General features: G+C 39.5%; 1 protein-coding gene across 3 annotated transcripts in view; it reads right to left on the bottom strand.

Annotated features, from left to right (window-relative positions):
* Window positions 1-775: 775 nt before the first annotated feature.
* The window catches only part of hdac7a (histone deacetylase 7a), a 61,149-nt gene continuing 49,028 nt past the window's right edge, over window positions 776-12,896 (bottom strand). For all 3 annotated transcript variants that reach the window (XM_063015812.1, XM_063015811.1, XM_063015813.1), the window contains 14 exons: window positions 10,510-10,708; window positions 10,263-10,396; window positions 9,979-10,099; window positions 9,719-9,768; window positions 8,280-8,387; window positions 8,113-8,168; window positions 7,933-8,020; window positions 7,483-7,602; window positions 7,299-7,396; window positions 5,404-5,522; window positions 4,215-4,348; window positions 3,180-3,261; window positions 2,418-2,556; window positions 776-1,915 (listed from right to left, as the gene is read on the bottom strand). In XM_063015812.1, the coding sequence (XP_062871882.1) occupies window positions 1,876-1,915; window positions 2,418-2,556; window positions 3,180-3,261; window positions 4,215-4,348; window positions 5,404-5,522; window positions 7,299-7,396; window positions 7,483-7,602; window positions 7,933-8,020; window positions 8,113-8,168; window positions 8,280-8,387; window positions 9,719-9,768; window positions 9,979-10,099; window positions 10,263-10,396; window positions 10,510-10,708 (1,488 nt within the window). In that variant the 3' untranslated portion in view covers window positions 776-1,875. The remainder of the gene's footprint in view (window positions 1,916-2,417; window positions 2,557-3,179; window positions 3,262-4,214; window positions 4,349-5,403; window positions 5,523-7,298; window positions 7,397-7,482; window positions 7,603-7,932; window positions 8,021-8,112; window positions 8,169-8,279; window positions 8,388-9,718; window positions 9,769-9,978; window positions 10,100-10,262; window positions 10,397-10,509; window positions 10,709-12,896) is intronic.

Below are 12,896 nucleotides of genomic sequence, written 5' to 3'. Positions count from 1 at the left end.
AGTAATTATATATTTATGAAAAAAGCAGGTTTAAGTGAAAGTGATGAGTATATAATTTTTATTTTTTTATAATGTAATATTTAAATTAGATTAAATTTTAAATTACAAGTTTGAAATGTAATGATTTTGGGTCACAGCCCCCAGTTCAGAGCCACTGATCTAAAAAAGAATACAGTAGAATATACAGTAGAATAAAATGCTCTGAAGTATTGAATAAAGTTGAAGTTGAGAGATCAATAAAACAGAATGAAATATAATAAAATGAAAAGCTAACAGAGCATTATGTAATAGAATCTAGTGGTCTAGAGTGAAACAGAATAGAATTAAATAAAGGGACAGAAATAAAATAATACACTAGTTGAGTTAAAAATCAAAACAAAAACTGACAGATGGAATAAAATGAAACAGGAATAGAAAAACAATTGAAAAATAAATATAAAATAAAAATAGGTTAAATAAAGAATGGAGAAGTACAGAAGGAACAGAACAGAATTAAGTTGTTTGGGTTGTAAGTTATACAGTAGATTAAATTCACTTGTGGTCTAAACTCTTCACACACAGAGCTGAACTGAGATCTGATTCCAATAAATAAACAGAATTTCTTCCAGTAATAATAATGAATCATTCTGAACTTTAACCCTAAAATGTTTATTTTAATGGTGGGCTTGTGTGGTTTAAAACAATGCAAATTGAATTTATATTATAGAATTATTAAGACATTGTTGATTTAAAGTGAAACAGAAACTGAGTAATAGTGGAAATAATGAGTATTTATTTTAGTTGTTGATATATAGAATAAACATTTAATTGCAGGTAAATTGTTGATTTTAATTTTGATTGCTGGAAGAAATTCTGTGGTTCCAAATCTTTTAAATTTTATATAAAATAAGTGCAGCCATAAATGATTAAAACACTGGCTGAATTAGGCTCTGTGCAGTTACATCCTCAGACTTTTAAAACAAGCTAAATCTTTATAAGAGAGATAGGCTTATCATTCGCTTCAGTTCTCTCAGAGGTTTCAGTGCTGCTGTATGGATTCTAATGGATAACAGTGCTAAGCTCCAATATAAATCTTAATCTTTATGTTAGATTTGGGTGTGATTATAGGGAACAAAATCCTGCAATCGTGACGCCTCGACCAAAAGAACCCAAAATGAAATCAGCGATGAACCTGAATCTTCAGCCTGAGTATAAAAACCACGCGTGAGATTTAATCAACCTCATTATGAAGCTAATCCACAGTGAGTGTGTGAGTCCTGAGGTTGTTTATGAACTCAGTGTGTTTGTGTGTTGGGTTTTCTTGTTTCCTCTTGATGAAGTGCAGACTTTTAAGTAAACTTCATTTTAACATCAGGACGCTCATCCTCTAGGATTGGATAAAATCAGGTTCACATTACAGAAAGCACAGTGCAATAAAAGCAGAAAATAAACCACAGCTCCCAGTCCTCTCCTGCTACTTCTTTAGTGGTTAACACTGAAGGAAGTGACATCATCAAGATGATCTCACCTCACAGTAACTGTTCATACAAACACAATAAAATGAGGTTTTTTATCTTTGCTTCAAATCTGGTCTTCAACAAAACTGGAGTGAGACAGGTTCAGCTTCAAGTTCATCCTGGTCCTTCACCTGACAGGAAGTGCATTGAGAAAAAGTTCAGGATCCACAGGGCCTGGCGGAGGCCGTTACCTTAGCCACACCGCTAAACACACAGGATATGTAGCATAGAGGTATACAGGAAGTGACATCACCACAGTTCCTGTCATCAGAGGCACTGCTGGTCTTAAGGCAGTGAGAGAATCAAAACTCACTTGTAGTCATGTGATGTACAACTGCTTCGTGATTGGACAGTTGTTCATAAGGAAGAGAGGGAGAGATTAAACAGAGTCGTGCTCCTCCATTGGCTCATCATCACCTCTGAAAATAAATAATAAATAATAATTAAGCTTTCACACCCAGTTCACGGTACTGTGCACCAGTTCAGTTTGTGGGTGTGAGGACACAAACCAGTGCAACGTGAGTTCAGCAGCCTCATGCTGGGGCCCCAAATAATCTACCACATAAATATCATCGTAAACGCTTAGTCTGGCAGTGAGCTTTACTAAATATGTTTAAATATGTGAACTGTTAGTGTGTGGGTGGTACTTACACTGCTACAACTTCTCCAACAATGGTTTAAACATTACTCATGTAAAAAATAATAATTAACATTTATCTTTATAATTTTATACAATGTAGAAACTAAAAACATCAAAAACATCTTTCAGTAGATTTATCACACAATATTATTTATTATATCAATATTCTTCTTTATAACAATGATATAAATGTATGTGAGTAATAATTGATGTATTATAATTAATTACAAAGATAATTACAGGTAAATGTGTAATTAAGATATTAAAATATAAATTAATACCTGCTGTTGGACAGAACTCCGACAGAGAGCGAGGCGAGAGCTTTTACTGTGTCAGTTTCCTCATAATCTCCATTCTGGCCACCAAAGTACGACCTGCCTACTGTAGCCATCATCGGCTTCAAACACTCCCAGTACTGACCTAATCAACGAGATAAAAGAAGAGGAATAAAAACTGAGTAATCACAATACCAGCTACTCAGTCCACTCGAGTCATAACTCACATTTCTGGTCTAAAAGAGAAAAAGGAGAGACGAGCTCAGCATTCACCTGGCAGTAATTAAAGAGGAGTGCATCGTTATCAGATTATTATTGTAACTAAACTAAACAAACGCTCCTCACGCCAGGTTGAGCATTAGCATCACAGAAACATCGCTAATGATGTTACCATGGTAATGTTTTATGTAGTTTGTAATTTTGTTTGTAAATTGTTTCAGTCTTTGAGATCATAAAAAGTGAATAAAGTAAAATCAGAAAAAATCTGAAAAACAAGCTCGACAGAATCGTGCTGCCAAACAAACAGCGAGAAATAAACAGTAATATAGTACAGGGTTAGGGTTAAGGTTAGGGTCAGGGTCTAACCTCTCCTAATTATAACTACTTTAATCCTGTAAATGCAAGCAGTGAGAAAGACATGCCCTGGTGAGACAGTTACAAGGTGAGACAGTTACAAGGTGAGAGTTATGAAGTGAGACAGTTATAAAGTGAGACAGTTACAAGGTGAGACAGTTATGAAGTGAGACAGTTATGAAGTCAGACAGTTACTCTGTATGTGCAGGACTTTCTGTAGCGACTGCACTGCATTACAGTTCGGTTTCTGTTTCAGCACGTCATCAGGTAACTGATCCTAATATACACACAAAACATCAGATATATAACATTAATATTATATATACACACAAAACATCAGATATATAACATTAATATTATATATACACACAAAACATCAGATATATAACTAACATTATATACACACAAAACACCAGATATATAACATTAATATTATATATACACACAAAACATCAGATACATAACATTAATATTGTATATACACACAAAACATCAGATATATAACTAACATTATATACACACAAAACATCAGATACATAACATTAATATTGTATATACACACAAAACATCAGATATATAACTCACATTATATACACACAAAACATCAGATATATAACATTAATATTATATATACACACAAAACATCAGATATATAACTAACATTATATTTACACAAAACACCAGATATATAACATTAATATTATATATACACACAAAACATCAGATACATAACATTAATATTGTATATACACACAAAACATCAGATATATAACTAACATTATATACACACAAAACATCAGATATATAACATTAATATTATATATACACACAAAACATCAGATATATAACTCACATTATATACACACAAAACATCAGATATATAACATTAATATTATATATACACACAAAACATCAGATATATAACTCACATTATATACACACAAAACATCAGATATATAACATTAACATTATATACACACAAAACATAAGATACATAAGATATATAACATTAATTGACATATTGATATATAACATTAATCACGACTGAACAGCTCCTGAAGGTTCTGCAGTGATTGGTAATCTGTAGATCTTCTTGTTCATCACTTCAGATCCACCACCATACTAACCAGGATAAATGTGCTAACCAGATTATTTAAGTACCTGCACCATGACCCCAACCCAACAAAACCTTCAGAACTCCAGAGGAACCCTGGTGTGATGTAGACTGACCTCCAGACCCAGCAGAGCACTGATGCAGGACTCTGATGCATCACAGATAGACGTGAGATCATGACCCCCCTCCAGCACCAACACCACACGCCCTCCTGCTAACTTCATCAACTGCCCGGTCAGGAACCCAAAACCTGAACACACACACACACACACAGAAAGAAAACATTTATAAAGAATAAATCATACCTGAGTAGCATCATCAGCAACACTCAGTACTGTGTGTGTATGCACTACATGGTCAAACTGTATGGACACGCCTTCTAATTACATTCAGGTGTTTCAGCTACATCCATAAAATAAATGCACTTCTATTATTCTACACTACACTATACTATACTACACTATACTATACTACACTACCCTATACTATACTACACTACCCTACACTATACTATACTAACTATACTATACTATACTATACTGCACTATACTACACTACTGTACTACACTGCACTCTACTACACTATACTGTACTATACTACACTACACTGCACTATAATACACTACTTATATACTAACTGATGCATCCAACATCATGGAAAAAGTTCAATCACCCAGAATGACAAAATGAAAACTGAAATCACTTATTCACTTATTAATTACCTTCAATCGCTCAATAATTTCCTTCAGGATAAATAAAGTATCTATCTATCTATCTTTCACACCCTTTGCTGTGACACCCCAAACTGTGGTCGAGTGCACCCTGTTTGCTTTAATGACCCTTGATGTTTCCAAAACTCAAGAACTGAATCCACCTGCTGAAATCTGAATTGATTGGACATAGTATATGGGCCCCCAATTTACACTGCACTGTCAGGACTAAAACCAAAACCATAAAGTCCAAGGAACCATCTGTGGACCTCCACCATCACCCTGTAGCAAGGCATTGACCAGGGTGAGGATATACACAAACGTCTAAGGCTTTAAGAGTGCCAGGACCACAGTGGGCCTAATAATTATGAAATAGAATTGATTGAAGCCACTGTTGAGTAAAAGACATAAATAATATAAAGGACTAAAGAGATGAAAACTCATTGGTCAGAACAGCAAGCACGACAGTGAAACGTGGTGGTGGCAGCATCATGCTATAGAGGTGCTTCTCAGTAACAGGGACAGTAAGAATTGAGGGACAGAGTAATGCAGTCGAACACGAGAAGATCTTTTATGTGTGTGCTGATAATCTTACACTTAGCGCTGACTTTATATCCTCCTAATGGAGCTGGATGTCCTTCTGCAGCATCGAACCCAGCCGAGACCAGCACAATGTCTGGGAGGAACTCCTGAGCAATGGGCATCACCACTGTCCTGTACAAGGCGTTAAACAGAAACTACTTTTAATGGTGTTTTTAAAGGTTGTTGATGTGTAACATTTTATCTAATATAGTCACTCTAACTGTAACATATATATTCTATATTAGCACAGATAAGAGTTTATATACATTCTTACTCTCTACAACAAGTTCAGGATCAAGTTCAGGATCAAGATCTAACAGGTTTCATCAGGAGGAGATGAAAGTAAGAAATCATTTCTTTGACCTTTGATCTATTTAAACATACGTCTCGTTCGGTTTAGCAGCGTATGATAGCGATACGTGGCAGGTCAGTCCGGGTGCCACCGCTCGATCGTATCTTTTCATTTCCTCTCTCTGTCTGTCTCCGTCTGTCCATCCATCTTTTCTCTTCTGCCTCTCTCTCTCAGTTTGAGCTCATCATTTCAGTTCAAAGCTCCATCTGCATCTGCTTCTTATTTAGAGCTTGTCGTTCTACTCACGTCACCGACAGCCCGGCATCTGGGAACTATTCTTCTTAATTACCCACAATCCTCCATTTCACCACCCTCATCGGGCATCCAACCCTGCCTCCTTCCAGACCAATAAAATTACCCACGCTCCCCTGCATGGAAAAGAACCGCGACGGTTTGAGCGTAGAGAAATGAAGAACAACGTAGAACGAGGAAATAAAGGAGGAATAGTCAATGTGAGATTGTTAGACCTGTTGGTGGTGCACAGCCCACCCAGCCCGTCTGTGGTTGGTTTGGACTTCCTGGCTCTTGGCCAAAACCCCAGCATGCTTTTCATCAAAAATACCAGGGCACTTTATTGAAGCCGGTGGCGATTAAGCACTGGAGCGGTGGGTTTAACTCTGATAGATGGAGAAAGCTGGAAATGATTTGGGTTCTGAGCGACGGTAACACTGCCATCTTGTACAGAATTTTTACTCCAGACATCCAACTGAGTTCAAAACATCCAGGATTTAGAGTTCAGAACACTGTTCCTAATCCAGTCTTCTATTAAACATCTAAAAGGTTTATCTACAGTTACTGCTTCCTGTTTGGGTTTCATGTCTTTATGTTTCATAATTTATAAGCATTCAGTTCCACTGACTCGTCTCACATAATGACGGAGAACATGATCTTCCTCCAACAGGCAGGAACCTACCAGCTTATTTCATCCTGCAGCTCATCTAACATCACTGTCCTCACAGTACCAGCATGTTCAGTCAATAACAGTGATAAACGTTCAAACCAACTCAGTAGCAAAGCAAAATGCTAAACATTTTAAATATTAAGTAAATAAATATGAAGCTTACAGTAAATTTACAGTTCAGTAAACACACAGTTATTGAATACTGAAGTATTTTCAGATGTTGATTGTAATCACTGATCTTGGTGTTATGACTTTCCTCCATCATTTTGGGGACACTAGAAGATACGAGGTACTAGGTGGTAAAAAATAAAAAATAATGATTTAGGACAGATTGGTATAGCATAGACCGCTTACAGCTTTATCCTAGTGATCCTCTCCCAAACCTCAATAACATCACACATAGATTCACAAAGACCTCAGAGAAGGAAACTACAAGCTAAATATGAGTGAATGACGTTTGTAAATGTGTTAATGGCTGCAAGTATGAAAGAACTGTGGTACTAAACTAACGTAAATATTACCAACATTACAAAACGTTTTATATGTTTAGTATGAGTTTTGTTTCATCCACCTATCTCACCCACACCGCAGCTGAACCATCAACCATCACCGTTCACCATCATCATCACTGTAAATAATCACTCTGCTGTCTCACCTGAATGCAGCGAGGTATTCAGCATCACCCATCGGGGGGTCAAGTCCACCGGTGAATGCAACGTTCACGTTAAAGCCTTCACCTGCAGCAGAACCCACCTGAGATACAGACACAGAGAACCATGATGCAGAAACATGTTTAGTAAATCAGTGAATCTTTTCTGGTTTGTGTCCGTCTGTCTCACCTCAGCTGCTCCTCCACTGCCCGGAAAAAAGTTTCCATTATCGTATCGATGTAGAGAGATGTACAGTACGCTGGGGTCGGAGTAGAAGATCTCCTGAGTGCCATTTCCATGATGAACATCCTAAAGAATAAATGAAATCAAAAAGGTTTAAACTGAATATTTACTCTCATTTTACCAGAGAATCCTGGTATCTGATTGGTTGGTATTTGTATATCAATTCTTTATGACAGTAAAACACATCCAGTAAGGAGCAGATTTAGAGAGGATTAGAGGTGGACTGAATGTTGATTGAGTGTTTTACAGACCATATGCAATTCAAGCAATTGAGGGTTAAGGACCTCACTTAAGGGCCCATGACAGCCTGGCAGCGATGGGGCTAGAACCAGCAAACATTCCATTAACTAGTCCAGTAACTTAACCACTAAACGTAAACCAGGTTGCTGCTCTTACCCAATCAACGATGAGGATTTTACTGAGGTTCAGTCTCTGCTGGAGCTGTTTAGCAGCAACGGCTACAGAGTTAAAATAACAAAAACCCCTGAAATAGAGAAAGAGAAATTCCCTCAGATTTATTGCAGCAGCTCCTGATCATTCTGTACGTATAAATGATTCCCAGTGAGAAGAACCTACATCGGGTTTGAAGGATCTGCATGATGTCCAGGTGGTCGGACGACAGCAAAACCGTTCTGCAGAACAACAATTACACCGTGAATAAAGACACACTGAACATCAAGAGTTCAGAATAAAGACGTGATGAGGGAGGAACATCAATCCTAAAATGTTTGTGTATGACGGACCTTCAGTTCTCCTTTCGCCACTCTGAAGGAAAGTTCCGTTACACTTCCTGCTGCCATCCGTGCTGCCGTGGACGTGTGCATCTCATTCCAAATCGTATCGTTATCTACCTGTAGATTCAATCACAGACTTATTAATAATGCTAATAAATGTTCTCTACATAGAACAACGTTAGACATTTTCCTGCAATTCAAACCATCATTAAATGTATAACGTGTAGAGATCTGCTTCTTCTACATGATCACTTATTTAATCAACAGAATCTGGAAGGTAACCAGCGTCCAAACATCTGCCTAAACCTGTAAGATCATTACATGTAAATTATTAAAATCAGACACACAATGATGTGAAACTAAACTGGTGTGTGGAGATTTAATCCCATAAACCTGATGAGTGAAGCTCCTGAGGAGCAGCTCTAACAATCAGAGACAGTTTGGAACTCAATCATATACGTGCACTTTGTGTTAATGTAAGCATGTGTGTGTATTTACATAAAAGTGTGTGTGTGTGTGTGATTGTGAGTCTGTGTGTGTACGTGGGGGGGGGGGGGGGGGGGGGGGTGTTGAGGGGGTAGATGGGTGGATGAGGTTATGCATTCCACTATTGTTTGTTGCTTCTCTTAGTTTTTTCCCCTTTCTTCTATCTGTGGTTTGGCACTGTGTATGTGTGTGTGTGTGTGTGTGTGTGGAAGGAATGTCTTTTATCCTGAGGCCTGCACATTGTTCCAATCACTATAGTGGAACGACTGCTGAAACTGATCAGTGTTTGTGTGTGTGTGTGTGTGTGTGTGTGTGGAGTAAATTATGTGTGTTTATATCAGTGTGTGCATACTAGTGTGTGTTTGGTGTATATGACTAATGTGTCTGTGTGTGTGTATCAGAATGCATAGGTGTGTCAATGTGTGTGTGTGTGTGTGTGTGTGTGTAGTAGACGATTCTGCAGATTACGTGTGTGTGTATCTCAGCTCATGAGTGTGTAAATGTGTGTGTGTGTAGTAGACGATTCTGCTGATTACGTGTGTGTATCTCAGCTCATATGAGTGTGTAAATATGTATGTGTGTGTGTGTGTGTGTAGAAAACGATTCTACTAATTATGTGTGTGTGTATCTCAGCTTATATGAGTGTGTAAATGTGTGTGTGTGTGTGTGTGTGTGTGTAGAAAACGATTCTACTAATTATGTGTGTGTATCTCAGCTTATATGAGTGTGTAAATGTGTGTGTGTGTGTGTGTGTGTGTGTAGAAACGTGCAGCTACGTTAACACAAACATGTTGATATGAATTGTGTGTGGTTGCGCCCCCATGACATACGAACACACATTATGTACAGCATGTACACCCGGACTAACACCCGCACTCACACCCGCACACACACCAGCACACACACTCACCCCCATGCTGTGTTGATATATGAATGTTGATTGTTAGTAATGCTGTACTCACCCCGACGCCTCCACACGGCAACATAACAAACATCCTCTGAGAGAGAATCCCTGTAACACACACACACACACACACACACACACACACACACACAAACATCAACAACACTCCAACATCCTACCTACTTTAGTGTTAAATCTGTTTTCTTCATTTAATTTAATATATAATTATATATTTAGTTTGTGTATATAGTCTGTGAGTGTTTGTGTGTGTGTAAGTGTGTGTGTTTAAGTGTGTGTGTGTGTGTGTGTGTTTGTTACCAGCTAGGTTGCGGTTGTCTAGTTTCAGCCGGTTGAGGGGGTTTGTGCCGTACAGCAGAACGTGACGCTCTGTGTGAACCGACTGTAACTCCTCCAACGTCGCCTTACGTCCACGAATACTCTACACCCAAAAACAGAGGGGTGGGGGTTATACAGGGGTGGGGGCAGTAGGGCAGTTTGGGGCAGTAGGGTGGTGTGGGGGCAGTAGGGCAGTTTGGGGCAGTAGAGTGGTGTGGGGCAGTAGGGCGTTGTGGGGCAGTAGGGTGGTATAGATTATTTGTTACCTCACACTGCGCTCGGAGGCCACGCTCCTGCAGGCGAGACCAAATGCTCTGAATTCTCCCAGCATGCTCAGGGTGAGAGCTGTTATCTCCACATGTACACTGGTGCTTCAGCATCTGAGAGTCATACATCAGTCCTACACACACACACACACACACACACACACACACACATTAATAAGGTTATATACAGATAAATAAACAGAGTTATGAAAGTACCTGAGGTTTGATCTGATTGGTCAGTGTTTACCTGTAGTGAAGCGTGATTGGCCGAGGTTGGGCTCGGTTGCCGTGGTGAGTGATTTTTCAGGCTGTGTGTGTGAGGTGGAAGCCGGTGACGACTGTGCACGTGACAGCGGCCGGTGGACGCCAAGCATCATGGGTAATGCCATCTGAGCCGTGTGTCTGCGCAGTTGATGCAGCTGTTTCTGAGTTTCATATAGACGAGACTACACACACACACACACACACACACACACACACATTAGGAATAAACACACAGATCTTCTTTACATGCAGGGTTAGATCTCTGCACATTACTGTTGTGTATAAAATATGCTGTTTTTAAGGTTGAGAAAAAAAATTCTGATCAGGACGATAAATTAAATCTAAACACCACAAAACACCTGTCATTATGAAGCTGCTAAAACTCAGGTGTCACTGTTCACATTCAAGCAGGCTTTACAGGGTCACAGGTTTTAAATACTGCTGTAAGAAAGGAACAAACTGTACACAGCAGCTCTATGGAGATGTAAAGCTTGTCTGGCTGTCAACAGTGTCCTCTGCATTTCATTGATATATATATATACAGTGTATCACAATAGTGAGTACACCCCTCACATTTCTGCAAATATTTCATTATATCTTTTCATGGGACAACACTATAGACATGAAACTTGGATATAACTTAGAGTAGTCAGTGTACAGCTTGTGTAGCAGTGTAGATTTACTGTCTTCTGAAAATAACTCAACACACAGCCATTAATGTCTAAATGGCTGGCAACATAAGTGAGTACACCCCACAGTGAACATGTCCAAATTGTGCCCAAATTTGTCGTTGTCCCTCCCTGGTGTCATGTGTCAAGGTTCCAGGTGTAAATGGGGAGCAGGGCTGTTAAATTTGGTGTTTTGGGTACAATTCTCTCATACTGGCCACTGGATATTCAACATGGCACCTCATGCCAAAGAACTCTCTGAGGATGTGAGAAATAGAATTGTTGCTCTCCACAAAGATGGCCTGGGCTATAAGAAGATTGCTAACACCCTGAAACTGAGCTACAGCATGGTGGCCAAGGTCATACAGCGGTTTTCCAGGACAGGTTCCACTCGGAACAGGCTTCGCCAGGGTCGACCAAAGAAGTTGAGTCCACGTGTTCGGCGTCATATCCAGAGGTTGGCTTTAAAAAATAGACACATGAGTGCTGCCAGCATTGCTGCAGAGGTTGAAGACGTGGGAGGTCAGCCTGTCAGTGCTCAGACCATACGCCGCACACTGCATCAACTCGGTCTGCATGGTCGTCATCCCAGAAGGAAGCTGACGCACAAGAAAGCCAGCAAACAGTTTGCTGAAAACAAGCAGTCCAAGAACATGGATTACTGGAATGCCCTGTGGTCTGACGAGACCAAGATAAACTTGTTTGGCTCAGATGGTGTCCAGCATGTGTGGCGGCGCCCTGGTGAGAAGTACCAAGACAACTGTATCTTGCCTACAGTCAAGCATGGTGGTGGTAGCATCATGGTCTTGGGCTGCATGAGTGTTGCTGGCACTGGGGAGCTGCAGTTCATTGAGGGAAACATGAATTCCAACATGTACTGTGACATTCTGAAACAGAGCATGATCCCCTCCCTTCGAAAACTGGGCCTCATGGCAGTTTTCCAACAGGATAACGACCCCAAACACAACCTCCAAGATGACAACTGCCTTGCTGAGGAAGCTGAAGGTAAAGGTGATGGACTAAACCCAATTGAGCACCTGTGGCGCATCCTCAAGTGGAAGGTGGAGGAGTTCAAGGTGTCTAACATCCACCAGCTCCGTGATGTCATCATGGAGGAGTGGAAGAGGATTCCAGTAGCAACCTGTGCAGCTCTGGTGAATTCCATGCCCAGGAGGGTTAAGGCAGTGCTGGATAATAATGGTGGTCACACAAAATATTGACACTTTGGGCACAATTTGGACATGTTCACTGTGGGGTGTACTCACTTATGTTGCAGCTATTTAGACATTAATGGCTGTGTGTTGAGTTATTTTCAGAAGACAGTAAATCTACACTGCTTTACAAGTTGTACACTGACTACTCTAAGTTATATCCAAGTTTTACTTCTATAGTGTTGTCCCATGAAAAGATATAATAAAATATTTGCAGAAATGTGAGGAGTGTACTCACTTTTGTGATACACTGTATATATATATATATATACGCGGCTTCTTTATATGAAGAATAAATGTTCATTATTTTCAGGCACTGTTGGGATTTAAACTCACAGCCTTCTGAGCACAAGCGTAGAACTTGAATGGCCCCGTGTGCACATATAATCCTTGTCAATTCTAATAAGAAGGACTCTGCTGCCCCCATGTGGGATCATTCATAACTACAGAGCAATAAGTACAGAGCTTTACCTGTGTGTGTGTGTGTGTGT

The sequence above is a fragment of the Trichomycterus rosablanca genome, chromosome 19 (genome assembly GCF_030014385.1).
Source record: "Trichomycterus rosablanca isolate fTriRos1 chromosome 19, fTriRos1.hap1, whole genome shotgun sequence".
Taxonomy (NCBI): domain Eukaryota; kingdom Metazoa; phylum Chordata; class Actinopteri; order Siluriformes; family Trichomycteridae; genus Trichomycterus; species Trichomycterus rosablanca.
The sequence above is the reverse complement of the archived record's forward strand: the minus strand, read 5'-3'. Positions and strand labels throughout refer to the sequence as shown.